At 43.3% G+C, this 27,828-nt stretch overlaps 1 protein-coding gene across 1 annotated transcript in view; it reads left to right on the plus strand.

Moving 5' to 3' along the window:
• The first annotated feature begins 1,908 nt into the window (after window positions 1–1,908).
• LAPTM4B (lysosomal protein transmembrane 4 beta) overlaps window positions 1,909–27,828 on the plus strand; it is a 62,853-nt gene continuing 36,933 nt past the window's right edge. The window contains exons 1-4 of the mRNA XM_075023659.1: window positions 1,909–2,171; window positions 18,630–18,741; window positions 25,874–25,947; window positions 26,544–26,666. Of these exons, the coding sequence (XP_074879760.1) occupies window positions 2,076–2,171; window positions 18,630–18,741; window positions 25,874–25,947; window positions 26,544–26,666 (405 nt within the window). The 5' untranslated portion in view covers window positions 1,909–2,075. The remainder of the gene's footprint in view (window positions 2,172–18,629; window positions 18,742–25,873; window positions 25,948–26,543; window positions 26,667–27,828) is intronic.

Genomic DNA, 27,828 nt, shown 5'->3' on the forward strand with positions numbered 1-27,828 from the left:
GTCCTTGGTCAGATAACCTTCATGAAGCAGATGCTTTTACCTTCCACGTACACTTACAAGGTGTACATACAAGGGTTTGCTCTATAGCTTGCTTACTTTCTGGTATTAAAGGACAAGGTCTCTCAAGGTTACCAGTGAGATAGTCCAGACCACATTGTTTGGGATTTTCCTTTGGTCGCTCAAATATTTGTTTAATCAATATGCATGTTTCATTTTACTAGCATTTTAGTGTTATTTTTTAATATGAATCTTGAAAATACAATATTTGGCTTATGCATGTAATCTAGTCAAAATTATAAATGCAGTGCCAAGTGGTTTTTCTCTTTATGCACAAAAAAATCCCCAACACCCCTGGAAGTTTTATAAGGACAAGCTAAGAACAGAGGTTATATAAAGGTCATACTTAAAGCATTTTTAATTTAATTTACTATAGTGGCTTTACAAGTAGGGATAAGGCATAGTTAGAAATGTTCCTCCATGCCAAGTTAGCTTTTATCTTGGAGTTCCCATTCTATGCAGATGTATGTATGAAATAAAGAAGAGCCCCAAAGCAACCATATAGGGAAACATTTGAGTACTTTCTTAGTGCTACGTTTTGATGATAAAATGTGGGATTTGGTAGGAAGCCAAGATAGATGGCAGTAAATAAATTATTCTTAGGGTCAGGCTAGGCATACAGAATTCCGGGTAGAATTTTCTTCGTTATTTCCTCTGGAGAATGATACAAGTCTCAAATAATAAAATATGAAAAAGTCAGCTGCTTGGTAGCAAGTTTAGCTTCTATGTGCATCAGTGCTTGAATACACAGATTTGAGTCCTTCCTCCTGATGCTGCTTCCCCTACCACCATCAGGGCATTAACTACAGGTAGTAACAATGAGGTTAATGTTAACTCGTGTATCAGTTACACAAGGCAATTCCAGCCTCCTTAGTAGCAGCAACTTTGGGAGTGGATTAGGAGGACACTGTGAAAGAAAATGAATGCTCATGGCTTCGGAATTTGGGGCAAATCCAAAGCATTCCATGATCTCCTCCAATATTATCTTTATAGTGAAATGGAGTTTTATTTCTACTGGTTTGCCAGTCAAGAATTGCTTGACTAGTGTGTGAGCCAGCACAGGCAGGATGCAGGAGCAACCACAAAACCACGGATGAAACGCCAAGAGTAAATTTATTTTCGTTACCTTGCCAACCGGGGGATCCCCAAAGCAGCACCCAGGCAGAGGCACACAAGCGGGGACGCAGACACCGTGGAGCTCGGTCCATGCTAGAGGGCTACTGAACCTGCTGGCTTTGCCTGTATTTCAGGGATTCATTCGCACAGGCGTAATTTACCACCGTGCTTTGATCTTTCCTGCAGCAGGGCAGGAATCTCAAGCATGTTCGATAGGGTGCCTCTAAGTCTATCCCAGGCCTATGTTATCTAAACACAGATGTTCCACCCGTCCAACACACGAGACCAAACAACAATTAGTAGGCTATATGTGCTTTTTGACAGCTCGGCTGCGAGTCACTTGAGCGTGCTTCCAATCCTCCTCGCCAGTCTTCCGTTATTTTCCCACAACGAGCTACAAGCTTTGCTAAGGAAGCACCGTCACGGCTTCGCTCTTATCCCTCTAATTCCAGGGGCAGCCCTGCCTGGGAAGGGGGGGTAGGACCACCAGCAGAATGGCACTTTTCCACCGCCCGTGACACGCTTGGGGAGACGCAGGCCAGGCTGCCAGCCCACAGAATTCCCTCAACTTAAGTATTTTAAAATCCTTCCGTGCTTTGCCGTGACTGCGCCAGCGCCCTGGGGTTTTGAAGCGGGTTGCTCGGTGTCGGTGCCCGCACGGCTACGGAGGGGCTTGACGGCGGCGCGGCGGTCTGCAGAGCGGCGCCCACCCCCCGCGGAGCCGGCGCGGACTTCATCCCCGCCCGCCGCCGCCTGGGCTGGCCCCCTCCGAGCTCGGTCCCGCCCGCCGGGAGGGGCGGCCCCGGCCCCGGCCCCGGCCCCGGCCCCGGTCCCGGTCCCGCCTCCGCGGAGCGGCGCGGCCAGAGGCGCGGAGCGGCGCGGAGCCCGGAGGAGCCGCGGAGATGCTGAGCTCGCCCTGGGCGCGCTTCTACTCCAACAGCTGCTGCCTCTGCTGCCATGTCCGCACCGGCACCATCATCCTCGGCATCTGGTACCTGGTAAGCGCTCCCCGGGTGTGCGTGTCCCCGGCGTCCCCCCCGCGGGTGTCTCCCCCCGGCCCGGCCGCTCGGCGCCGGCTGCAGGGGCAGCCCCAGCTGCTGCTCCGCGGAGGGGGATGCCCGTAGCAGCAGCTAAGGCTGCCTCTCGGAGCTCCGGCGTTTTTTTGGAGAAAACCCTGCGAGGAGTCATGTTATTATTAGCAGCGTAATGCTCGGCGAGCTCCGTCCGGCGCTTCCCCGCCGCTAAGGCACGGGCTACCCCCCGGTGAGGCGTTTAGACTCTGCCTAAATGGGGAAATGAAGCCTGAGTGTGTTTAGGGGCCGGGGGAGTGGGGGCAGGGGATGCAGAGCACGGGCAGGCTCAGCAGGGGCTCAAGCAAAAAGGCGTTCGGCAGATGAAAAGGTGATGAGGGAGGATCCCTGGAGTGGGGGGGTTTCCCCCAAACTTCGCAGTGGTGCTTCTCAGGCCGGGGTTGACTGCAGCACCGAGGCCCCACTGGCGCATGAGCTCCAGCGAGGCTGCCCGGACCCTGATCACATTGCGCAGAAAAATCTCGGGTTGTCATCTCTGGTCGCTGCCTCGTGAAGAAGTCGGGTGTTCTCGTCACTGCTGTTCCTTGTTTGTCAGATAACTGTTTGTCAGTAGTATCTTGGGCTGCCTGGCAGAGAGCTGAGAGCTTCCAGGCAGCTGCTCTCAGGTACTAGAAAGACTTTTTTTCCTCCACCAGGGTTATAGGACATGAGTGAGGAATTGACCGTCGAGGCACAGCTTTAATGGGTTATCATCAGACCCAGACGTTGTTCAACACCCGGTTCTTCAGCCAGGGGAAAGACTCGGTGAGGAGGAGGCGCATTAAGCCCTCGGTTCCTCTCCTGTCTTTGCCAATCTTTCCTCAATCCCTTGGGTAGCAATGCAGGAAAAGCAGCTTTCCCAGAGCCGGCCCTGCCATAGTCACAGGGTTTGCAAACATGTCACAAGAATAAAAAGAGCTGGTTCGTCACTTTGGGTTATGTAGATGCACTTCTCGGCCTGCTCAGTCTTCCCCGTCCCTTGGTGTGAGAAATCAGTCTCCGTCTGATGCCAAGGCCACGCAGAACTGTTTGCCAAGCATCATTTTTCAAATGACTGCAGACGGAAGCAGATTAGACCCAGGCTTATTTGCTAACTGCTGAAATTCCCTTCAGAAGCAAGTGAAAAATGCAGGGCTGGCCTCCATTGTAGGACAGCTCATTAAATAAATTCAATCAGCGTAATAAAAAGGCTAGGTTGACATTTATGTCCTAGAAATCATATAAAATTCTCTGGATCCTATAAAATACATATTTCACCTCTGAGAAAATGGCGCATTAGTTGAACTGTTTCTTGCTCCTGGTTTAATAAAATATAGTTAAATGCAATATCCACAGTCTGCAGTATCTGGAATACTGACAGTATTGAAAAAGATGCCCCTCTTTGCCTGGCTGCAATGAAGTTGCAATAAGTTTTCATATGACCTGAAAGCTTTTGAACATTTCTTCCAGGATGCTTATTTCTTTTTGCCTTCAGCTGAATGAAGCCTTTTCACATTGGCTCCACAAAGACAGAGATACAGATATTTTAGCTGTTCAGTGGACCTGAAGATATTTGAGGAAGAGGGAAGTAAGTGCATCAGCTGGCCTTAGCTACAAAGAAAAGCCTGACAGCCTTTTAGACTTCATTACCTATTGTGTTACTAACATTTAAATACCAGTGCCCCAATTCCACATAGTATTTTTCTGAAAAATCTGTTTTCAAATTTTCTTTTCTAACTAGCAGGTATTTCCTGATTTACACCTCTTTGTACTTCTTTTGCTTTCATAAATTTTTCAGGGCAGATTTCTGAATAACTTCAAAATGACAATACGTCATAACATGTCAAAGTGCACATTTCTTTCTGTGCTTTCTCCTCTATTGCAAATATTTAGATTTTTAAGGTTAACTATTAAGAATAGAAATTTAGATGCATGTTGATAATAAACACTAAACCTTTTGCTAGCTTATAAAGTTAGGAAGCAATAAGTAAGGGAGGGGTAGCTTGTTGAGTAAATAGCTACCCTGGTTGAAAGGTCTGGTTTACGAAGTCATATACAAAAATACTGTTTTATCTCAGAAGAACAATTATGATTTGTTATCATGTGCTATTGATGGTTTACATAAAAACAGATACTGTCCTGGTGGCAAATTTTTTCTCTGCATGCAGTTTGGGTGGTTGCATAGCTCACCACATGTGAGCTATGAGCATTACCTCAAATAAAGTTCAAACAAAAAACCCTTTGATTTTTCTCCACACCAACATGTATTCTGTAAACTGTTTGCCATTATGCTTTGCAGGAAATTATTTGAAGGAAAAACATGCCCCTAGAGAATGAATAGTTTTCCTGTTGCTTCTTCATATCTCGCTACCTGTGAAGTGTAAGTTTTATTAGTTCTGTGACTATGAATACAATGATTCAGTAGTAGAGGCTTCTGAAGGAGGGAAGAATAGTAGCTTAAAAGTTTTGGCAGGCTGTTAAAATAACATTTTTGCATGTTGAACCGGCTTTGAGTTAGTATAATTTCAGGAGGCAGAGTTTCATATCTGAGTAAATGTGGAAAAAAATAGTGCATTTCTCTGGGATGATGTTGTAGCTCTTTAGTTTTAATGTTTTAATCAGATGTTTGGGATGCTACAAAGAGTGGAGAGAGTGGAGAGCTGAGGGCACAGGGAGCCATGAGGGCTGCATGATGAGAGCACTTTCCATGTAGGTAAGGGGGAGGAATGCTGTGTGCATTTCCAACACACGCCCAGCAGCTGAGGACACTTACAATGGTCTCATAAAGTATCAATAGCTGGGAAATAAATATTTAACTTTGCTCTATTTTAGAACATAATGGATCTCAGAATGTTAATGTTTCTACAGCTATTGTGTTTCAGTAGTTTCTTCCTGGTAGAGCCATAGGTACTGCATCTAGAATAATATAACCTAATACAGCATTGCATGATGCTGCAATATAGCATACATAATAAAATATACATATGATCACAGAGCACTGAGGTACTTCAACGTAAAAAGTAACTTGTCATGGGTGGAGCAGCCAGAGGAAATTTCCTGAAAAAAATATCTAATCGGGTTGCAGAACAGCCTGCTCTTCAGGAACTAGTGTGCTGCCTTGGGGAGAAAAGCTTAAGAGGGGGTGCTGCAGTGCTGAATACAAACTTTGTGCTGAAGATTACAATGGCAGCAATATGACTGGCTGGGTGCTAATATTTATTTCAAAACCTGAGGACCAGTTTGGTTCAGCTGGTTATTGATCTTTTATCCCACTGGCATGGACTTCACACTTTTCTGTATTATAACATGAAATCAGAGGTCACAAGTAATAACACAGAGACATTTGGGGGCACAGGAGTCTTACAAGTGTCACACTTTGGAAAAAAAAAAAAATTGAGGAAAATGAGGAAGTCACTTCCAGCAGCTTAGTTTTGTTCCAGCCAGTTGTATCAGCGTGCTGTTCAAGGCAGTGACACTGCTGAAATGAGCCAGCTTCAGTTCTGATCTCCCCCAGGTGCCAGAGTCCAGGGGAAAGCCAGCATTTTTGTCAGTTCCAAGTGACCCAGTCGGTACCAGTGAGTCAGAATAACATCCCCATCAGTAACAGCATTTATAAACACAGCATGACTTCTTCCTGAGTAAATGGACTCCACTTTCTTTATCTAAAATACAGAGAAGCAACAACGTCAGATGTGCTGACAGTGTCACGGAAGGATTTTCCAGTGTCACGGAAGGATTTTCCACTCTCCCGGCACATGGCAGTGGGGTTTATGCACACGCCGAGGCTCCGCTGGCACCATCTGGGACAACGGGAATTATTTCCCATTGACTTGGGAGGGGAGAAGATGAAACTTTAAGGCATCAGTTCAGGAAAAAAAACCCCAAAACACCCCCCCCCCAAAAAAAAAAAAACCAAAATCAAAAAAACAAACAAAAAAACCACATTAAAAGCAGGAGCTCTCATTTTTGGGCTGCAGCAGTGCCCCGGCCACGGGCTGCTGCTCCCCGCTGTCCCCCGGGAGCCCCGGGAGCCGCTGGCGGCCGCGGGGTCGCGGCGGGAGCTGTCCAGCCCCGGCGGAGCTGCCCGCGGCTCAGCCCCCCAGAGAGGGGCGGAAATTAAGAACTAATGGAAGGCTGAGAAGCTTTTATAACGGCTGGTTATGGAGTTGTGCGGCTCCCTCGGAAGGACGCGCGGTAAGAAGGTGAATAGAGCGAGCCGAAGTTTTTAGCCCCGGTGGCTTCAGCGTTCGAGGTGCTATTTGTGGAAAGCTCAGAGTGAATTGCTAGTTCGTGACATTTCGGTTCTGGATTTTTCTGGTTATATAGTTGAAAGCGTGCATAATTTCTGCCTGCATCCCAGACGTTTTTTAATAAAAGGATTGAGTCCTAATGGGTGAAAAAGTGGCCTCTTTATATTGTAAAGCAAAAGAAAAGCACTGCTTGCTATGGCCTCATTGATTGACAGGTTGAACACCCTGCTGAGATCGGTAGAGTGCACTTGACCTGATGTCAAAAAGAGAATCAAGGTATATATTTTGCAACTGGGCCTCACTTATTTCCCTGTCTTTTTCAAGTCCCGTGCAAACAGTATGTATGGCAATGTGCTTAAATACCAGTTAGAAGATTACTGATATCTTGGCTTACTTGGCAGGGGGTTGAGATCAGCACTGGCTACTCATATAAACAAAATATACCTATGCTGGTGTCCTTCCAAGCTGCTCTGTCCTTACTCCTGCAACCTTTACGCTGTCTGAGAGTGCTCACATCAGCAAGGAGTTGTAAGCAGGGATCTCCTGAACAGGGTGGAAACACCCTTTCGGGGAAAATGAACCTGTGAGAATCGGGAGATTTTGAAAACTGAAAAAGATCTGACATTGTGAAAAGGGGCAAAGTGCACCATTAGAAAGCCTGATGTTACAGGGAGTTGGAAACTTTGTTATCCAGTGCCAGGTTGTGGGAATTTGCATGAATGCAAGTATGAGGCCCTGTGTTTTGCTTAAAAAAATAGCTTTCTTTTTGCCTTTATATGGAATGAAATTGGTTAAGTATAAAGGATCTCCAGCTTTATCTCCATATGAATGGTCATAGTATACCAGCCAGCTCACTGAAGGCTCTGCTCCTTCATATCAGCTAGGGATGTCACTTCCCGTGTCATGCCAGTGTCATATAGCTGGGATGTTGGGTCAGGTAATCCTGCAGGCAACGCTGCTTTTACCACCTCCACTAACAATCCAATACTGGTGGCACTGGGGAAAGAAGTCTTGCAGAATGGGGCTCGCTGTGGGTTCACCAGGTGATTGCCCCTCCATGGCCCCGACCTGGGCAGTGTATTCAGGGGGAAGAGCTGTGTGGTGCCAATGACATGGCTAACTCCCATCCCCTGGTAGGAGATGTAGTGGCAGCAGCAGGTGACATTTCTCCACTGGCAGGTGAAGGGGTCATGATATAATCTGAAATTACTTGAGATTCCCTATTCTTGCAGTGGGAATGGCTGCAGTGACTAAATATTTATGTCCCAAGTGCCATGTCTATAAAATTATCATTATTTTTTTTATTGACTGTACTTCCTTTCATAAAATAAAAGCTGAGATCTTGAAAATAACTAGTAACATTCCCAAGTAACTCATTGGAGACTCCCTGGGCACATGCTTGCTCTTGAGGAAAGTGGAGAGAAAACTTGGTATTCATCATGAATAAAGGAAAATATGAATCCTACTTTCAAAGGCTTCCCTGCATGATTGATGTACATGTTGAATATCCAATGGAGACTGCAATCAGAGGAGGTTTAGGGTATTTGCTCTTGGAGTGGATCACATCCATTTCATTATCTTTTTCAAGACCAGCGGGAAATAAATGACTGATCCTGCACACAAATATCTGCTTAGGGCCTGCATAGTATTTTCTTAGGAAACTGAAAACATATCTATTCATTTTAGACATGATAGAGCAAAGAATAAAGACCAGCACTGATCATTAGCATGAACAAGATATATCTTGTCAATAACCACATTCTGACTGTAACTTATCTAGAGAGACAGTGTTAAACAATATAATTGTTCAATTGCTTCAAGAATGGCTTCTGGAGAACTCCTTAAAGAGCTCCTCCCCACCATGCACAAACCCAGGTTGGTTTCTTCAGTGCAGGACCTTATCCCACCTCCTATCTCCAATTCATGCTTCAGACCCTCTTCAGTTCAATCACAAAATAAAGTACCATATGAGAGAAATTTAGATTGCATAATCAATAAAACAGCTTACAAAGACCCTAATCACTCACCTCTGGGTGACAGAATCAATCCATGAACAGGCCAGAATGATTATCTGGAAGAAGGATGGATACATCAGTACACCGTATCCCAGGTTACCTGGGCTTTCTGTTCCAAGTGAAAATAGCCAAGTTTGTGTGTTTGCTGTGTTGCAGAGAGTAGCAGAAACAGTATTTTGTCAGTCCTCCCCAGTCTCTGTCATACATCAGTGTGTTTATTAATGTTTTTTTTAAAAAACTTTTTAAGTCATCAGAGGGATAAGATTTCTTGTAAGCATCTTTTGGACAGTCCTTGTGTTTACTGAACTGTTTATTAGTCAGTAACACAACAGAAGGATTTCTTAAAACATCTTTAAGCTCTAATCCCCTTACATATGCAATTTTTCTTATATCCCAAAATACCACACTAGGATTTTTCACAGAGTATATGAATTATTGCAATGATAGCTGATAATCTGCATCAGTTGCCCAGGATAATGACACAATTCCCTCTTCTAATCAACGGAGTTACCAATTCAGAAAAAGCAAACCTTTGTAAAATGTCCTTTTTTCTTAGTAAGGCCTTCAATTGGATAATAAATTTTCTGGCATCACAAGGAACAGTTGTCTCCCTCCAGTGAAAAAACAGATGGTTGGTTGTAAGGGGAGCAAAGTTTACATAAATGCTTGTTAAAGGAAAGAAACCCATTAAGAGTTCAGTATGCTATAATTACATTTGGTTTTTATACAAAAATCATGAATGTATTTATGGAAAGGAGAGGAGGTATTACATTAATCAAGTAAAATATGTTTAGAAGTGCTGTTGAAGGTTAATATGTATCTCCTAGTGAGCCAGAAGAGAACACATTAGGCTTAGTAAACTGATCGTTGATTAGGCTGACGTCAGTGAAAATGCAATTAGTCTTATATATTCCTGGACATATGGAACGGATGTTGCAAAATAGCCAGGAATTAATTTCCTTGATTGCTTTCTTTTTCTCTGGTTTTACTGTGAGGCTCATACTTTGACTGTAAAACTCTGGAAGTTTAAACTGTCCATGGCTTGAAAATCTGCACAGGAGTTTCCGGGATGTTCTGCAGCTGGGCTGGAGGTTTAAAGCCCCAAATCCCCAAACAGCAGGATAGGAAAAGAAAAACCACACTCATTGCTGAAGGTGCAGAGTGTTCCTGGTCAATCTGTGGCAGTGAATCTGCCAGGAAGGCATCACTGAAGAAATAATGTGGACGTGAGCCTAGCGCACTGCTCCTGGACCTCCTGTGGGTCTGCTCTCTTTCGGATGTCTGCAGTCAGCTCTGACTACTGTCATCCTAGTCCTCTGCCTTAGAAGAGCTTTTTAAAGTGCTGTTGCTGTTTTTCATTTCATTGCTTGCTTGTGCTGAGCAAGGTCTTCTTCTGTCAGGAGATATATTAAGCTACTTAAAACAGACGGGACAAATGCTTTTGGCAGAAACACACGTTTGTGGGAGATTTTCACCTTGCAGAGGTGCATTTCCCAACTGTGAAACAGCTGTGCCTAGACAGATCGGATACGTGTGATCATGTTGTTTACTATTTCAGTAATTATCTGTACTGTACCATCCTTCGTGGTGTGCCCACTTCCTCCTTACATAACTAATTCCCTGCCTTGGGTTGCAGGGTGATGCAAGGATGCAGTTTCTGGCTGACAGCCCTGGTCCCTTGCATGGCTTCTGTGGATATTGCCTGTGGTGACTACATAAGAATAATTGATCAGAGTTTTAGTGTGTTTTGGTGGTTTTTTTTTAATTAAGTGGGCATATGTGGCTTGCTGTCAAAAGCTGGGGCACACTCCTCTCACCAGTGCAGAAACATGTGTCCAAAGAGGCTAGAGGTGAGTCCGAAGAGGCTAGAACTAGTTGTGGGCTGGTGTGGGTAAGACACACGAGCTGCCTTGGGCAATCCAGCCCAGGCGCTCGGTTACAGCTGCGTTGACTGGCCCATCCTCTGTGACGAGTCCACACTAAGGTTCAGACCCAAGGGAGCTGCCACAACTCACATCAACATTGACCCTTCAGCAAGTCTGCCCTCAACCTTTCACAGTCACCTGCAAGACTCAAAAATCCATTTTTGGAAGCCAAGGACAAATGCAGAAACCAAACAAATCCCAACTGGCCAGTTGAACAACTCATTTTCTATAAGGTTTTAATGCATACCAATTCTTTGCTAGCCCTCCATAGCATCCTGAACCAAGATGTGCTTTAGTAGAAATTGTGAGTTGGTCTGGCAACATTATAACTTGAACATGGGTGTATGATTATATTTCTCCAGGGCTGGGCAGAAGACCTCAGCAATCATTTTCGGGACTTTCCTCAGATACAGGTGCAACTTTCTTTAAATACAGTGTAAAAGTAGCAAAGAATCCACTGATAAACTTGCATACAAATATCCTATTTCCTTAAACCATGAAAGGACTAAGATTAAGTATGTAACAAATGAAACTCTATCTCTAGGGAGGAAGAAACCTCCAGTGTGCATTCTGCACAGCCTGTCTATCTGATTTTTTTTTTTTTAATAAGTTTAGCCATTACCATATTTCATTAATAACAGACCTCTTGTGGTTTGGGTTTTAGTAATGTTAAAAGGCTGACAGTAGGCAGTAGTTGAGTCATTTGTACAGAATAGTGCTGATAAATTATGCTGGACTTCCTATATCAATTTAATCAGCACAGCCTTTAAAGTTCAATGCTTAGTGTCATTATAATAATCAAAGTTGAAATTACATATAAAGTCTGATTAAAATATTTTACACAGCTTTCTATTATATGCTCCCTATAATATGCACTTTGTAATATGCTAGTCTGAGCCTGCCTAGCTCATTCTTTGACTTCTCATGAGTAATATGGAAAAATAAGCAACGAGATTTGCAGACTCTACTCTGTCTTCTCCAGATTAAAGAACATAAAAAGTTAATTGCTACTTCTGATCTCACTAATGGTCTCCCTATTCCAGTGCAGTATTTCAGGTAGCAGCCAGAAACACACACTTTGAGAAAACACACAGGGAAGTAAGAAAGAACAGCTTCTGCAGGAATAACATTTTCTTTTATTCTCCTATTATTTTAAGGTTGGGCAATAACCTGAAGCAGGAAGACTTATATTCTGGTTTTAAGATGCTTTGTAATACGACTAAGTACTTGCATTTCCTGAATAAACAGCTCATCCTTTTCTGTATTCCTCCAACCTTTTGTCTTCAGTAATAATGTCTGATAATGAGTTTCGCTGGTGAAAGGGTTGAAGGATTCCCTTTTAAGCCAAATTTATGTGGCCATGATAGTCTGTTTCCCTTCAGACTGTTATGTTTCATTGGATGAAAAGATAACTAAGTGTGGCTGGGTTTCCTTCCTTGGACCATTCATTAATTTGTATATTACTAACACATCTGCAGCTTGTCCCCCAGCACTGGAGAGTTGAAACATTTTCATTAGCACAAGGCGGAAGGCTTACACAGCAGAAAAAAGAGATATCTACTTTGACAGCCAGGATTCTCCCGCTCCTCCTCTCCTAAGGAGTTCAAGCCACTGACTGAGGTGTGCTCAGATGTAGCTCCTGGGTCCTGCGTGCCCTGGGGGGGAAGATGACTGGCTCTTTGCCATGAGATCTGTAAAGAAACTTGGGCACACAGGGGGACACCTCATTCCTGCTCACATTGTTTGCCTGCTCTCTGCAGCAGTCAGACAGCTGTAAAACCTTTATTGCTAAAATTGCCTCCTTGTTTCCTCTTTAATCAGAATTCAGAAAAAAAGTACACTTTACCTAACAGGGAGAGAGAGAGAACAGATAGAAAAATCTGCCTATACAGGGCAATAGATCATAAACCTGAACTCATCATCAGTGCTAACGAAGTTTGGGACAGGCACCCCAGATAGTGCAAATCTACCCTGAAATATAGAGTTAAATTCCAAACTTGATATATTTTTTTCCTTTTGTAGGGTTCTTGTGTCCTCTTAATAAACAAGTGTTCTTGCTTTTATTAATATCTTCTACACTAAAAGAAAAAAGCAAGAAAAATGCAAAGAACATGCCAAGTGGGAAGGCAAAGGTAGATGGGGAGAATTAAGGATGTTAACTTAGCTTAACTGTATATTTTCCATACATTCTTACTTTTTTTAATAGTAATACTGACTTCCAATATCCAAGTACTATAAAATATTCTGCTGTTGTTAGTTTAGTTTCAAGGAGCAAAAACTGGGGGTTAGTTTCTATAGAGAACAAGCACCTAGAGTCATAAACTTACCTTGAGTTTTCTGAAGAGAGATAGACGGTATGAGGGTTTTGCTTGAGGCTTTCTTCAGTTTTATTACAAACATTTAACATTTCTTACTAGTAAAATTAATGTCCTTGGTGACTTTGCTTCAATAGTATCTCTGTAGAGTGCAACAAACTAAACCCTGCCAGTTCTGTGGGGTATTAAAAATAAGCTAGTATTTTGTGTGCCAGTTCAAAACCTGGCCAAGGTGTAGGAGCCTTGGTCAGCAGCACCCTGCGACGGCTCACCATTCAAAGTCCTCAGAGAAATCTGCTGTTATTTGCTGCTCAGTCACAGCGATTTTTGTTCAGAAACATCATCTCCTCTTTCATCTGGTAGCTCATACTCTGCCAGATATGGGACTACAGAGTAAACTACAGCAATGTTTTTGGTAACTAGCTGCCCATATCAATCACGGTATTATAATTCACTAATACAGATTACAGAAAGTTGGGGGGTTAACCCAGAATGACTGTGTTTTCATTAAATCTATTTCTTCATTATTTCCTATATCATAAAAACAGAGTTTATCTTTGCAGTTTTCTGTTTTTCTCCCCTTATCTAAAAGTATTGAGGTTTTATACCTATGTCTTCCTGGGGTGTTCACTGTCATTTAACCAACTCTCTGGAACCATAAAGGGCCCTGGACAGGGAGCACAGGCAGTGAGTTAGTTCTCCACCAATGCAGAGATTTAAGGAGTGTGCTTAAATGGATCTCTCTTGAGTTCAGTGAGGCCAAGAACAGACACAGAGTTAAAGGTGTACATACATCTTTCACTGCACAGACAGCATCCAGACTATTACATGCATGGAGTCAGTTATAAATTGAATCCTCAATATAAATAAAGCTAGGGGGTTTGCCTCACCTTTTCCTGTAAATAAAAGGATCTCTCTTCACCACATTAGGGAGAACTGTAGTAGGATATTTGTAGAGGGGACCCTGTGGACTTCAATAGAAACATTGGTGTATTTTTAATGCAGTGTGTCATGTTAAAGTAAGCTTAATATTTCCTCTTCTAAACTCCTTTATCAAAGCAATTGTATTTCAACTCTTCACTGTAAGCAGGAGGAAGGCAAGGAAAAATTAAGCCATTGTAACTCTTGACAATTATTTTAGTATTTATGGACATCTGTGTAAGTTGCTGTCTTAAGCATTTCTCTGTCTGCTCAAGTTAGGAATTGGCAAAAGATCTGTGTTAATGGCATGCTCTTAGGGGCTACTGGAACTAATTTTATTTTAGATAAGCTGGGATAGATACCATGCAGCTGCACTTCTGTGAAGGGTCTGAAATTACTGTGGTACTCATTTTCTCATCACCTGTTGATGCAGTGGCTCCTGACACCTTCCCTCCCCTGCATTTTATCTCCACGGGTCACCACAGTTCACTGCTGATCTCTGGAACAAATGAAGTGCAGAAGAAGGCAAGTCACTCATTAGTGGCAGAGGTCTGAAATTTTGGGGCATTATATAGTTTCTGAAGGCTGGATACTGTCTGTGGAAGACATGAGGTGGTTTCCTTGCATCATAGACACTGCATGTTCCATAGACTGCTGGTTCTTTATCACAGTACAGATGGAAGCAGCAGCAGTGGCTGGCGGTGCCAGTCCTAGTCTCAGCACGTGCTGCCTTTCTCCCTCATGCCTGCATGCACCTTCTCTCACACAGTAGCTGCTGTTCAAAATATCTTCTACTCAAATCCAAAATTGTGTTTTGTAAGCCCAGAGCAGGAAATCCAAGTAATGCTCTAGTATTTGGACTAGCTATCTCCTCCATAATATTTCCTGTTTTGCCCTTTTCATTATACATTCTGGGGTCTCTACAAAGCAGGGTTATTTTCCTCCTCTACACAGATGAGAAGTTGGATGTACTCCATCTGGTTGCCAGAGAAGCAAGACTTGGGGATTTTTTTAATTATTATTTTATTTCTGCATCAGGATAAGGGGACAGTTGGGCATTTCTAGGACTTTCTGTGGGATCTTTGTCCAGTGTCTCATTAGGGCAGTCTGGGCACCATCCTGTAGGGGCTGAGCCCAGGTGCAGAACTGGGCGCTGGTAATGGAGTCCATCAACAGCCCCCAACATGGCAGGTGATGAACCCTGGCCAGGGGCCATCCCATCCAGGAGCAAAAGGGGATGAGACCGGCGGGACAGCTGGAGACAAGCTACAACATGCATTTAAGGGGTCCATCCAGGAAGCCTGGCTGGAGACCAGCACTCCTGTGGTGCCACTGGGGCAGGGACTGATGATCCCAGGCTGAACTGGAAAGGGGGTCCTGGGCCATGGGCAGGGGTGTGGGGAGGCCCAAGGTGGGGCTGGACAGGGCCAGTAAGGCCTGTTAGTGGCCCCGGGGCTCCTCTCCTCTAACTCTGGGTGGCACTAAGGCCGTAACCAGCAGCAGGACCCAGTGGTCACAGTTCGGACTTGATAGTGCAAAATCTTGCATTTTGTTCTTACTGCTGAACACCACCCCGTTGCATGTTCATGAACATGTTTCTGTTTCTCTATCCATAAAAGGAGGAAGACATATCTCATTGGGAAGGTATAGGGCTTAGTTGCTTACTGAAACTTTGCATAATGACAATGTTTTCTAAGCATTGTTAGTTAGTAGTTACATTATCTGTTGCTGAAGGAATGAAAAAACGACTTGAAGGAAATCTTAGCCCTATTGAGAGAGCAGAAAAATCTCCTTTGTTTTTCCTAGAACAGAGATTTCAACTCTCATACCAGCTGCATATATCAACAGGAAATCACTTTATGCTCTTGTCCTTGATTATGTGTCCTTGGAAGATGCTACATCAGTAAGTTTTTAGGCACATTAAATTTATGCATTAAAGCATTTTTCAAAATTCAATGGTCGCATCACTTTCAAAACAAAATAAAAACCCTAACAAATACAATACACCCAACTGTGCACACTTTTTTTTCCTCAGAGAAAGAAGGTGAGCAAATAAATACATGGTGTATTTCACTTGCACTGCTGACAGCACAGTTGGAAGGTGCTCAGAGATCACTGAGGATCTTAAAGGAACGACTTGATAGAACAGAAAAGTGATGCACTAAAGAGCATTAGAGAGATTCCTACTGACCACAGCAGACTTCAGATCAGGCAAACACAATGCGTCTTATATGGAGACTTAGAGGCAATGCTGACAAACATGTAATCTGAATCTGGACGTATCTATACAGAGAAAGTAAAGTGCCTAGGTCAGTATTTTATGAATCTTCCTGACTATATCTGTACAAAAGATTGAATTTGTGTGCCTCTAAAATAGCAACACTATATACATTTATAGTTTCTGATTGCTTGGTTATTTTGAGTACTCTCCTTAAGTAACATATTTATTACTGGCATATGTCCTCTAGCTTTCCACAAAGGAGTATAAAGCAAGAACTGTATTGCAGTATAAAGTTATACATAATGTTAAAATTTAATAGCGTTTTGAATCTTGACGGTCATCTGATCTGTCTTCAAAGTCAAGACAAGACCATCTATGGCTACAGCATTCCCAACACAAAGCTATTTAACTGTTCTATGAAAAAATGCTGTAAAGAAGATCTCTAACTTTCTCCAGACAATCTCTTCTGCTGTCTGATTGTTCTTACTGTTCAGCAAGCTGCCTAACCAAAATTTCCTTTTACTGTAATTTAAATCTGTTACTTTACTTATCTCCCAGAGGATCTGGAGAAAAGTCTATTGCCTCCTTCTTTTCCTTGCCTTTGTGCACATAAAAGACTAAGAGCATCTCCCTCCTCCTTCTCCTTGCTAAGCAACCCCAGTTTTTTTCCCTGTCAGTCACTCTTTCCAGGTGTCTGATCACGCTCTGTTCTGTTGCAGGATCCTCCCCAGGGTTTTTCTTGGTACATTTTAGAAGGACTTTGAACTGGACTCTTTCTGCAGAGGCCCTGTGGAGGACGAGTGGGAGGATGACTTGTGCATCTAATACCTGAGTTTCTGCAGTACTGCCCACCACCATGTAGCTGCAAAGATGAGCTCATGGGATGGCACTGAGTCACGTTCAGTTTATTCACTGTCATACCCAGACTCCTTTCTGAGGAACTGTTACCTACTCAGTTATTTCTCCTCTTGTTCTTCTGCAGTTTGTCACAAATGTGATGCTCTATGCTTGCTGGTACGGAATTGTTCTCTATTGTCTGAATTCTGCCATAGTTGATCAAAACCTTTTTAATCTTATCTCCTGAAGTCCTTACAGCTTGGCATTGTCTGCAAATTAAAGAAAGGTACAAGTCACAAGTGACTTGAAATACCAAGTCTTTCAACGATACTGGAAAACCCTAATCAATATACCTTCCACACTGGCTCTGAATCCTTGACAACTGTTCTTTCATTACAACTCTCCAGCTGGCCGTGCATTCACCTTTCAACCAAACCAGGTTTTCCTAGCTCATTTATGAGAATCTCATAATGTCAAAAGGCTTGCTAAGATGCAAAGAGATGATATATACTGCTTTTTCCCTGTCCACAAGGTCTCTTAGCCTGTCAGAGAAGGAAAAAAAGATGAATTAATTACAGTTTGTCCTTGACAAGCCCATGGTGATTGTTGGTTATAAACATGCAAATTTGAAGTGCTAATGGGGAGACTGCTTGATTGTCTGTTCTTAGGTTTATTTTATTCTTAAATCTCACAATCTAGCTAGAAATTCTTTACATGGCCTTCCTGCTTTGAAAAGGCATAAACTGTGCTTGCTCTTTCCCCGTCTTGTGAACTCAATCTATTGTCAGCAGTTTTTCAAAGATCATTGCTAGCAGAGCTGGTATCAGCTAAACATGACGGAATTTGCCCTTCACAAAGCATTTATCTTACCCAAGAAATTCTCTAGCCTGTTATGTCTTATAATAGCCTGTGTTCCTACACCTTTTTGTTGCTGTTAGTAACCTGTGATCAGATTAGGATGACTTCAAATTGAGAACCAAAGCAATAAAAATCCATCGTTCCCAGCATACTCTATTATCAGCTTTCTTCTCTCCATTTCCCTGTTCATCAGTTATCTTCCTAGTTCTGTAGAATAATCTTTTAGCCAGGCTGTGTTATTTCGTGCTGAGCAATCTTCTTTTCTGCAATTAGCCCTCTTCACTTCAAAGTGATATGAGCATTTTGTTCAGATTTGTTTTAAAATATCTCTTGGCTACCTCTGCATTCCTCTCATAGCTGATGCTTGACAATCCACTTCTACTGAATCACTTGACACTATATTCTTGCATTTTATTCACTTATTGCATTTCATAGCCAAGGCTTCAGTGTATGTGAATGTCTCTCTGTGCCATATGACACAGGAATGTGCGCATCAGACATTGGGCTCACATTGCCACCTAGTCCCATCCCCCCCAAGGCCTCCTGATTTAGCAGCTCATGTAATCAGCTCATCACTCATGGCCTCTTAAAATTCAGCCTCTTCCAGCAAATCAGCTCCTCTGATCATCTAGCAATTTCACAGGGCCTGTCCCAAATTCCAGCTCTACCATGCTAATAATCCTTGACTACAGCACTCATTTGTAATAATCTCAAAATGATTGGTTTTAATTGATTTTAGTTTTTGCAACAGAACAAACTGAAGTGGATGTGCTAATATGTTTTATAATCTGAAAGAGCAACAGCTTTTCTGATGGTGTGAGGGAGAGTCGGAACGAAAAGAGGTAATCCACATTTTGTTTCATTTTCCTGCCACCACTTGGGGAAAAAATAGGTCCTGCTTACACAAACCCAAAGAAATTAAGTGCAGTGTTAGTTAAATACTACAGTTGTACAGTTGGAAAACAGCCTCTGGCATAGCTGGCATAGACTGTGGTGGGTATATGCTGCCCAGAGGTTTTTAATGGATTACTTTCACAGACCCTTTTCCCTTTTTCCTCTCTGTAGATTATCAACTCGGTGGTATTGTTGATTCTGCTGAGCGCCCTGACTGATCCTGACCAGTACCACCTAACCAGTGCTGAGTTAGGGGGTGAATTTGAATTTATGGATGATGCCAGTAAGTACAAACTGCCTAAATACTAGCATTCATTGCCCCAGCATTTATGTAACTGTCCTATCATTTCAGTAATTACTGTCCTTTAATTATTGCTTCACCTTGGTATCTTACAGATGCATTTTTATTGTGAAAGGTGTATTCACGGCACAGTTCAAACTGGTTACAGAGTAGTAACCTTATCTGCTACCTATTAGTAATCCATCTGCTCTGCTGTGTCTTGGCTTGGCAGGGGCAGAGCCAGCCCTTGACATGGAGATGTTATCCCTGAGCATGATGCTGAAAGCCCCAGGGAGATTTTGCAAGACACAGGGAGTGTGTCCCTATGAGTCTCTGCACCTCCCAGCACCACGTTCCGCAGTGCCTGCACACGCATAAGAACCCATATTGCTATTTATGTAACTGGCTGAATGTGTTTATTCATGTTGTACATATTTACTCATCCCCCGTGTGCACATGGCATGACTTGCACAAACCTGTTGTAATAGATGCAAGTATAAATACTAACTGGATAGCCATAGGCATATTAGTGATAACACAGACCTGCTTCCTTCTCTCACCAAAAGGCATCGTAGAAAATCTTCCAACAGAGTTTCAGGGAGAGGTGAGCCAGGCCATGTATGCCTCCTGCAAAAACCTCCTGTCTTTCACAAATATTTCTTAATTCCATGGCTGTTTCAAATTATTTGGTGGTGTTTGGTTTGTTGATTTGCTTTAACCGTTTAATACATAGCTAGAAAAGTTTTCCCTCAATGTGATTTTCATAAAAATGTCTGTTTATTGTCATTTCTGCTCACAAGATTGTTACATTCAACATTTCTCACAGTAATCTGAAACAAGGTCTCCTGCTAGTTACACTGGTGTCTTGCTGCTCAGAATCACACTCATCCACAGCAAAAGGCTCTAAGTCCTTTCCTCATTCCTACTGAAGTCAATAAAAATATCAGTAGGAAAAGGAATAGCCCCACATGTGAGAAAAATAACTGCATCCATGGTGTTTCAGATCTGCTGGGTATCAGTTAAGAGATGCTTATTTCCACAAGGTCTTTAGTGCAAGTATGCCTTGAGGGTCTACATTTAATTAATAATAAGGGGCAACTGCTACTTTATTGTGTCTTCATTGGAAAACCACCTACAACTTCCAACTAAAAATCTTTTTATATAACTGGATTTAAGAAAGTAAGGACCATAGTACATACAGATGGGCTCCTGGCTGATTCTGACATATTAAAACTGACTGCCTTGTCCTAATTCTCAGAGATTAACCTTGGTAATGACTGTCTGTCAGTGTGGTTTTATATAGCCGACATCAGAGGCCTGCCAGTGCCCAAGGCTTTAAAATAGTAATTCTGTTTTGTAATGCAATAGCTGTCAGATCAAGTACATTGGGGATTTCCATCTACACTTTGAAAATTGTATTTTCTATATTTTTTTTATCGAGGCTTCTGAAGTGAACCATGCAAGACTGTAAAAGGATGGCTTGTGGGCCAAGCAACCTCATTTCCATTCGGTAAAGGGAACATTTCACAGGCAGTTAAATTACGAATGAACATTTGAATTAATGTCTCCTTTTATTCTTTGATTCCCTCCGGTTTAATGCCTTACTGAGTAAAGGCAGCTGAATCAAGCTACTGGCTTTTATAGTTACTGGAAATAGCTGGCAGGAGATAATTTTTTTTCTTTTTTTTCTTTAAGTATGACTATATTTGTTCAAATCTGAGGAAATGTTTTCTTATGAGATAAAACATCAGACAAACTTCCACATGCTCTTCTCTTGTCCTACTTTTATTTGTCTTTTTTGAAGAAATGTTTCCCAGGCTAGCTGCACATGCTGAAATTCTTAGATGTGAAACCATGTGTGTGAAATACAGGAAGATACATCAATTTTTATGCTAATGAAGGTCCCAAAGTTGCTCTCTATACGTACTTGTGTTGACAAATAATAATACTGGAAGTACTAGTAGCTGTTATTCTCATTACTACTTCTGATGCTCCTATCTATAGCAAACAAAAAAAATGCAGACACAGAGTTTGCATATAAAATTGCCCTTTCCCTCCCTCCTCAAATAGGCTCCTTCATAAAAGATCTGAAAATGTCAGCTGGAGATAAACTTGTCAGCTGAGTCACAGGAGTGGCATTATGGCTAACCTGAAGTTCATGACAGATTTCCCTTGACTTCCAAGAAAAGAGTATTCCCCCAATACTTGTATTCATATTTATTTCTGGCTGGGCTCAGGCCTGGTTTATGGAGAATTTTCACTTTTCTGTTCCAGCAGTAGGAAAAATTCCTGCCACGTGCAGAACCAGAGCCAGTCTAGTGCAAACTGCTGGAAAATGCTGGTGCAGCATCAGTTCTTCTGTGAATGGCTGCTCAGCCTTAATTTCAGGATTTAGCATGGTTCCCAGGGCATTACCAGAGGCTCCAAAATGCCTGTTTGATCAAGCAGAGAAAGGATTTACCTGAGCACTTAAAAAAACCTGTAGGTTATAGCTTTTCCCTTCTATTCTAGAAAAGGAAACAAGGGGGAAAAAAGTCTGCCAAGACTTGCCATGTGGCAGATGGAGGTACTGGAAGACACCAGTGTGTGTGGTTTGGCTGGCTCTCCAAGATGTACATCTGGGAGCCGGGGAAAATGCTGGGCTTCCTCCTGTGCTGGATATTCAGCTGAGCCCATTTAGTCTCATCTTTCTTTTTATTATTTCCTTAGGGCCTGAGGGAGTTCATGAACAAGAAGCTGGACTAGGAAAAATTAGAAATGTGTAAGCTGCCCAATGTAATACTGCTACTGTTAAAAGATTAATAATCTCTGGGCAGGAGATGGAAAAGCCCTATAAATCATTTTGACTTCCCAGAGGGTTTCACCTGAGCCTCCTGCTCAGCTTCTCCAGATACACAGACCATGATCCTGACACGTCAACAGCCCAAACAAGCAGTGAGTGTTGCTTGGTTTTATTTACTGCCTTCACAGTGTCACAGATGTGTGTGATACTTCATAAGCCATATGACAACAAGGACTGAAATTTTATGTGTGCTCTATAGAAGCTGAGGGGAACTTTGACACCAATGTCGGCAACTCAGGCCAAAAGCTGCCTGTGTCCCTGCTCAGGGATGGGCAGACGAGACGAGCAGAAGTCTCAGGGCAAGGCAGGATAATGTGATGGTCTCTCTGCTGAACATGACATGCATCCAGGGCTTAAAAAGATTAATTCAAATAGAAAAAAAATTCAAGAAACCTACAGATAGCAGGCTTGGAATTCTGTTGTGGGGTAAATGGAAGTAGTGGAGTAGGTACCCTTCCTGCCCCAATCCGTTACCACCACTCCATGAGCCCCATGTCACAGGGAGGGTGAAAAATCTAGATCCCTGCCCCAGCATAGCATATTCAGGGCTGCATCTTCCCCTCTAGTCTTATCCTCTGGAGTAAATCAGCTGGGCTTAAAGTGCAGAAAACTCTTTCCTTCTCATTGGCCTCCTTCCTATGCCAGAGAGAGAATGCCACCGCCGCATGGGTTGTGACCCAGGAGGCTGCATGGCGGCTGGCAGCAGCAGCAGCACTGAGGTTGCACAAGCAGCCCAGAGGAGAGATTGAGGCAGTAATCCTTAGCTGGCAGTAAGGAGGCCAGGTTGCTGGATAAACAAGGCTAGAAGGGTGGGCAAAACTGCCTGAGGATTGCAGGCTGCTGATCAGCAGCTTTCTGGTCCCTGCTGTCGGAGCTGAGAGCCAGCGATTAACTCCAGGGCTGGGGCAGGTGATGAGCTGGAGGATTTGAAGTCTCCATCACTCTACACAGGCCCTGGCTCAGGGACTGGCCTCACTGGCTGCTCCTCCCTGTCCCCGCAGCACCCGCCGCCAGCCTCCTCTGCAAGAGGAGAGGGGAAGGCAAAGAAATACTTGTGAGATGGGTTCAAGGGAGCTCCAGCTGCAGAGCTTGCCATGCGTGCAAGTGCCCCACGGCAGGAGCTCTGCTCAGCCCCAGCAGAATCTTCTCCCCAATGCGGCAGGAAGGGAGAATCTCACTGCAAGGTATAAGAGGAAAAAAGCCAACTGGTTTCTTTAAACCCAAGCAGAAAACTCAAAAAGCCATCTAGGACAATAGGCTGTATAACCACTGTGGTGGTTCAAGTACAGCCCTTCTAGCCATGAATGCCATGGACAGTACAGCATGGCTGGAAAAAAATATCACACACCCCTGTTAGCTTCTCATTTAATGTGCTACATATCTAGTTTCATTCTGATTAATTGAAGCCGACACAGCTCAAAAAAACCAATGAAGCCTTAAATGAGAAAGAACCAGCTTGAGCCAACTAGGACTTGGCACAACAGAGCACAGCCAGAGAGACACGGGAGAAGGGGAGCATGAGTGTGTCAGACCAGAGCTTCAATGTCAAGTTTATCGCAGTTTGCTGGGCTCTGGCTGAAAACCAGTACTGCCGCTGTCACAAGCAAAGCAAGGCCTGTGACTGCTGCATCTGCTGCAAATGACAATGACAGCAGCTTCCCCTTGGATGCAGTGAGTAGGTGACTGGGATTAAGAACGGGCAGAATAAATACATGAGCAATGCCTTCAAACTGATGGTTAAAATAAAAATATTGATCCAAGAGCCTCTGTTGCAAGAGGTTCAATTGAGGTTAGTGGCTATAGGCAGCCATTTCCACTTCTCTCCTTTTCTTTCATTACCTTGATTGTGCCTGGTCTATTCAAAATAATTTTGATTTCACAGGATGTTTGTGGGCAGCCAGAGTAAATGACCACATAGGCAAAAGTGTCTGAAGAGGCTGCGGAACCTTTTATTAGTACGGGTTTGTTTTGTGGGTGGTTCTTCCTCTTGAGGGCAGAATTCAGATCACCTCTAACAAGCACGGCACACCCTTACAGCTCCTAAAAAGCTGGAGACTTGTCATGGCAATGCAGTTCAGATCCCTGCACTGAATGTTCGGGTTCTCTACGCAGTCAAAGAGGAGAAGGCGGTGCCTCTGAAGAGCAATTTGGGATGAAGAGCAATTTGGGATGCACTGAGATGTCATCCCCTCCTGAATTATAAGCAGGGAGCCCAGCTGCCTCCCAATGGCATTTCCAAGCACCCACAAGCCGAGCTGCATAAAGCCACCAGCTAGGAAGCAGTGAGCGCAGGGGTGCAGCTAACGCCAGAGCTGGGTGCTGGTGCCTCTCCTGGGTGAGATCTGCTTATTTTGACAATAAGACAAAGATTCAAGCATTTGCACTGTGAGGAAGGACATCTGGATTCCAGACCCTCATCAGACTACAGCAGTTTAAATGTGCTTCTCCAAGTGCCCAGGAAAGGGGCCCATCCATTAAATTAGGAAGTAGCCTGCAATAGGGCTTCTTCTGCTGCATTTGAGTCCCTATGCAATCAAAAGGACAAAATCTGGGGATGAGAGAGAGAAAGCAAGAAACCTGAAATCCAGGACACAGGCAATGTCTTGGAAAAGGGGAGGCCTGGGTTCCCAGGTCCTTAATCCTGCCATTGGTAGGCACGGTACCCAAAGAGCCTGTAGCCCAACGTACATAAGCACCCTCTGGAGATGCCCTCACTAGCCAGCAACAGCCTCCTCTTGTTCATTTTTCCATCAGCTTCACAAGTCTTAAGTTTGTCTCTTCATCAAGGGCCAGCAGAAATCTGCATTAGTGCCGGCAGGAGCTCTGCACTAGTGCAAGGTTTGTGTTCCCTCTGGCGGAGGAGGATCAAGGACTGGGTCCTTTGTCTTCTACATGGATGATTGCACTGATAGGCTGGAAAAAATGACAGACAAGACTTAGTGTCTGTCATTCCTCTTTAGGCATGACCTGGGTGAACGTGCACTGCTGCCTGGTGGTGGTAGGTGAAACCTGTCCACAGCTACCAAATCAGGACCTTTCATGGTCTTTGATGAAGGCTCCGGAACACCTACACAGAACCTCATTTTGATGCAGCCAGGGAGGTGGTGGGACTGTCCCATGCTGTTTAGTGCTTCTCATCATGTGCTGGAGTTAGATGTTGTGGCAACTCTGTGATCAAATGGAGGCATCTTCACGCTTTGAATGCCTCCAGAGTCAAGCAGTGATGGGTAGTGAACAGCCTGAACAGTGTCATGGATTTGTGTGTCTCAAGTCCACCAAATGCCTCATCAAGGCAGGTAGTTTAAGTGCACCTGGTGACAGCAATGTGAACAGCAGGTACCTCAAAAATACCGACAGAGGTGGGATCTCTAAAGTCACATCCTATATACCTTACATCCTCTCTCTTCTTTGTGCACTGGCTTAGCCTCAGAAAAGTGGTTGCAATGTTCAGTTGCACTCCCAAACTCACTATAAGGTCGAGTTCAGAAACACGCTTCTGATATCCTGACTATGACCTGTAATATCAAGGGAAGTGTATACAAAAAGACCAAACATACGTAATTTTTGCCCCAGGATTTCCTTTCAGCTGTTCGTGGCTTAGGAAATTCTTACCTCTATTGAAAAGTTAATTGAAAGCTGAGTGGCAATAGAATAAAAAGATAGGAGTCCTGTAATTACTCCAATCAAAACCTTAAAGAATATTTTCCTGCCTTTACTACTTCACCTTTCCTGACAGGTATACATTTTCATTAATAACTCTATATCTCTGTAGTATTCTTGGTTGAAATGAAAATTTTCAAGATGTTATTTCTGCTCTAAGATGCCTCTACCTGCCAGTTTTGCTTTTAAAAATTCATTTCTCCTTTTCCAGAGTTTTTAGAGATATATGAGCAACCGTATACAGCAGCTATTAGTACAAAAACAACCTGCAGTGCAGAAAAGCAGACACTTTCTGACTACAGATGTCATCATCACCGGCAAAGTAGTCTTCTTGTCAAGACTGATCCTGATTTTTGAGAATCCTCAGAAAAATTAAACCATTCATGGCATCTCCACAGACTCATAGAGGCTGCGGAGGCTTGCATGGTGTTATCACTGTCTGTGCTTCTCATATTTAGGAGATTTCCCACAAAAGCCAGAGATTTCCTCCAGCAATGGGTGAATGATGCACTTGACCCCATCTCCACCCACTTCCCACCCTGCCCTTTGAGATGCTCTGCACGACGTAGATAGCAAAATAACTGAACCAAGCTCTGAATTTATTGCTATTATTTTTATGTGTTTCTCTTCCAGATATGTGCATTGCCACAGCAATTTCTCTTCTTATGATTCTGATCTGTGCAATGGCTACATATGGCGCATATAAGGTAATTCATTATATTCGGTGAAGACATGAATCAAGTGAACTACACAACTCTGTAGAAACAAAAATAAGAAAATTGCTTTCCAACAATTTCTTTAGTTGTTTAGCTGAAAACTGAGAGGAAAAAAAAAGTCAAAGAGCCAGCAGAACTGATTGCTTAGATCAGTGGTACCCCAGGACGCTGTGCTGCAGGCAGGAAGACTGCCCAGTTGTGTTGATTGTCTGCAGTTTTAAATATGAGTAAGCTCTGGGCAAACTGTGAATTCAGAGAACTGAATCTTGTACCTACCAAAGTTAAGGGTTTTTTTTTCCCATTCAACTCCCAAGCCTGTGGTTTGTCCCATAACTAACCCTATTAATTAGGGGGAAAAAGTATTGCGTGGTTTCTAAATGTCCTAGTATAGTGAGTTGTGGGACTTACACCACATATATTACAGCAGCCAAACTGGCTTGGCCAACCCTTTTGGCTGAATGTCATATTTCTTTCAGCTGATTTAACACTGCATTGTGTCAAATATTCCTTAGATTTTAGTGCAGAAAGACATATATCCTTCTATTTTAACTTGTGGCTGATGAGTTTTTATTTTATTTCTTTTTTAGCAACATGCAGCTTGGATCATCCCTTTCTTCTGTTACCAGATCTTTGACTTTGCTCTCAACACGTTGGTTGCCATCAGTGTACTCGTCTATCCCAGCACAATTCAGGACTACCTCCGCCAGCTGGTAAATCACTTGATGTTCACAAACCTTTGGGGGCTTTGGGGGGAAAAAGACTGTGCAAGGTGCACTGTTTGTCCTGTATTTCTAGCCAGCAGTTTCCTGTTGACTGCCTATGCAGTCCTTGAAAAGTCCTCTCAGTCCTAGCTAGTCCGTATTCAACATCCTTGCAAGGTTACATTACTAACTCATTACAAGATTTGTGCAGAGCTCTGGAGTTTTACAGTGTTGTGGAAGCTCTCAGCACCACTTCGTTTGGAATGAAACTCATATTGCAAGACACAGGTAATAAGTAATTGCTTTTGGATTCAGAGTTATTGTGTTCTGTTGTGGTTTAACCCGGCAGGCAGCTAAAAACCATGCAGCTGCTCACTCACTCCCCCCGACACATTGGGAGGGGGAACAGAATCAGAAAAAAAGTAAAATTCCTGGGTTGAGATAAAGGCAGTTTAATAGGTCAGAAAAAGAAAGGATAATAATGATAACGATAATATAAAATAATTGGAATATATAAACCAAGTGATGCACAATGCAGTTGCTCATCACCCGATGACTGATGCCCAGCCAGTTCCCAAGCAGCATTCCCCAGCCAGCTTTCCTGCTAGTTTATATAGTGTGCATGACGTCCCATGGTATGGAATACCCCGTTGGCCAGTTTGGGTCAGCTGCCCTGGCTGTGTCCCCTCCCAGCTTCTTGTGCAGCTTCCCCACCCCCCACCCCACCTTTTTGCTGGCAGGGCAGTATGAGAAGCTGAAGGGTCCTTGACTTAGTGTAAACAATTCTTAGCAACAACTAAAACATCAGTGTGTTATCAACATCCTTCTCATCCTAAATCCAAAACAGCCCTATACCAGCTACTATTAAGAAAATTATCCCAGCCAAAACCAGGACATGTTCATATCCAGTGGCTTATTTGGGTGCTATTTGTTGCTCTTTTTAATTTATTTGGTGGGTTTAACACAGATTTCATTAGGCAGGAGTTTGATTCAATGTAGGTTTGGTTTTGCTAGAAAATATTTTTGGATTCTGACCTAGGGTCAGTTAGAGGCTTCCTTCTTGCCATGGTCTACTTTGGCCAAACATCCATAACCAGTATTGCATAAGGTTACAAGATATGATTGCAAGCACCTAAAGTAAAGACAAGAGCCCACCCACCTTTGTCTCATC

Source organism: Buteo buteo, chromosome 3 (genome assembly GCF_964188355.1).
Source record: "Buteo buteo chromosome 3, bButBut1.hap1.1, whole genome shotgun sequence".
In the NCBI taxonomy this organism is placed as follows: domain Eukaryota; kingdom Metazoa; phylum Chordata; class Aves; order Accipitriformes; family Accipitridae; genus Buteo; species Buteo buteo.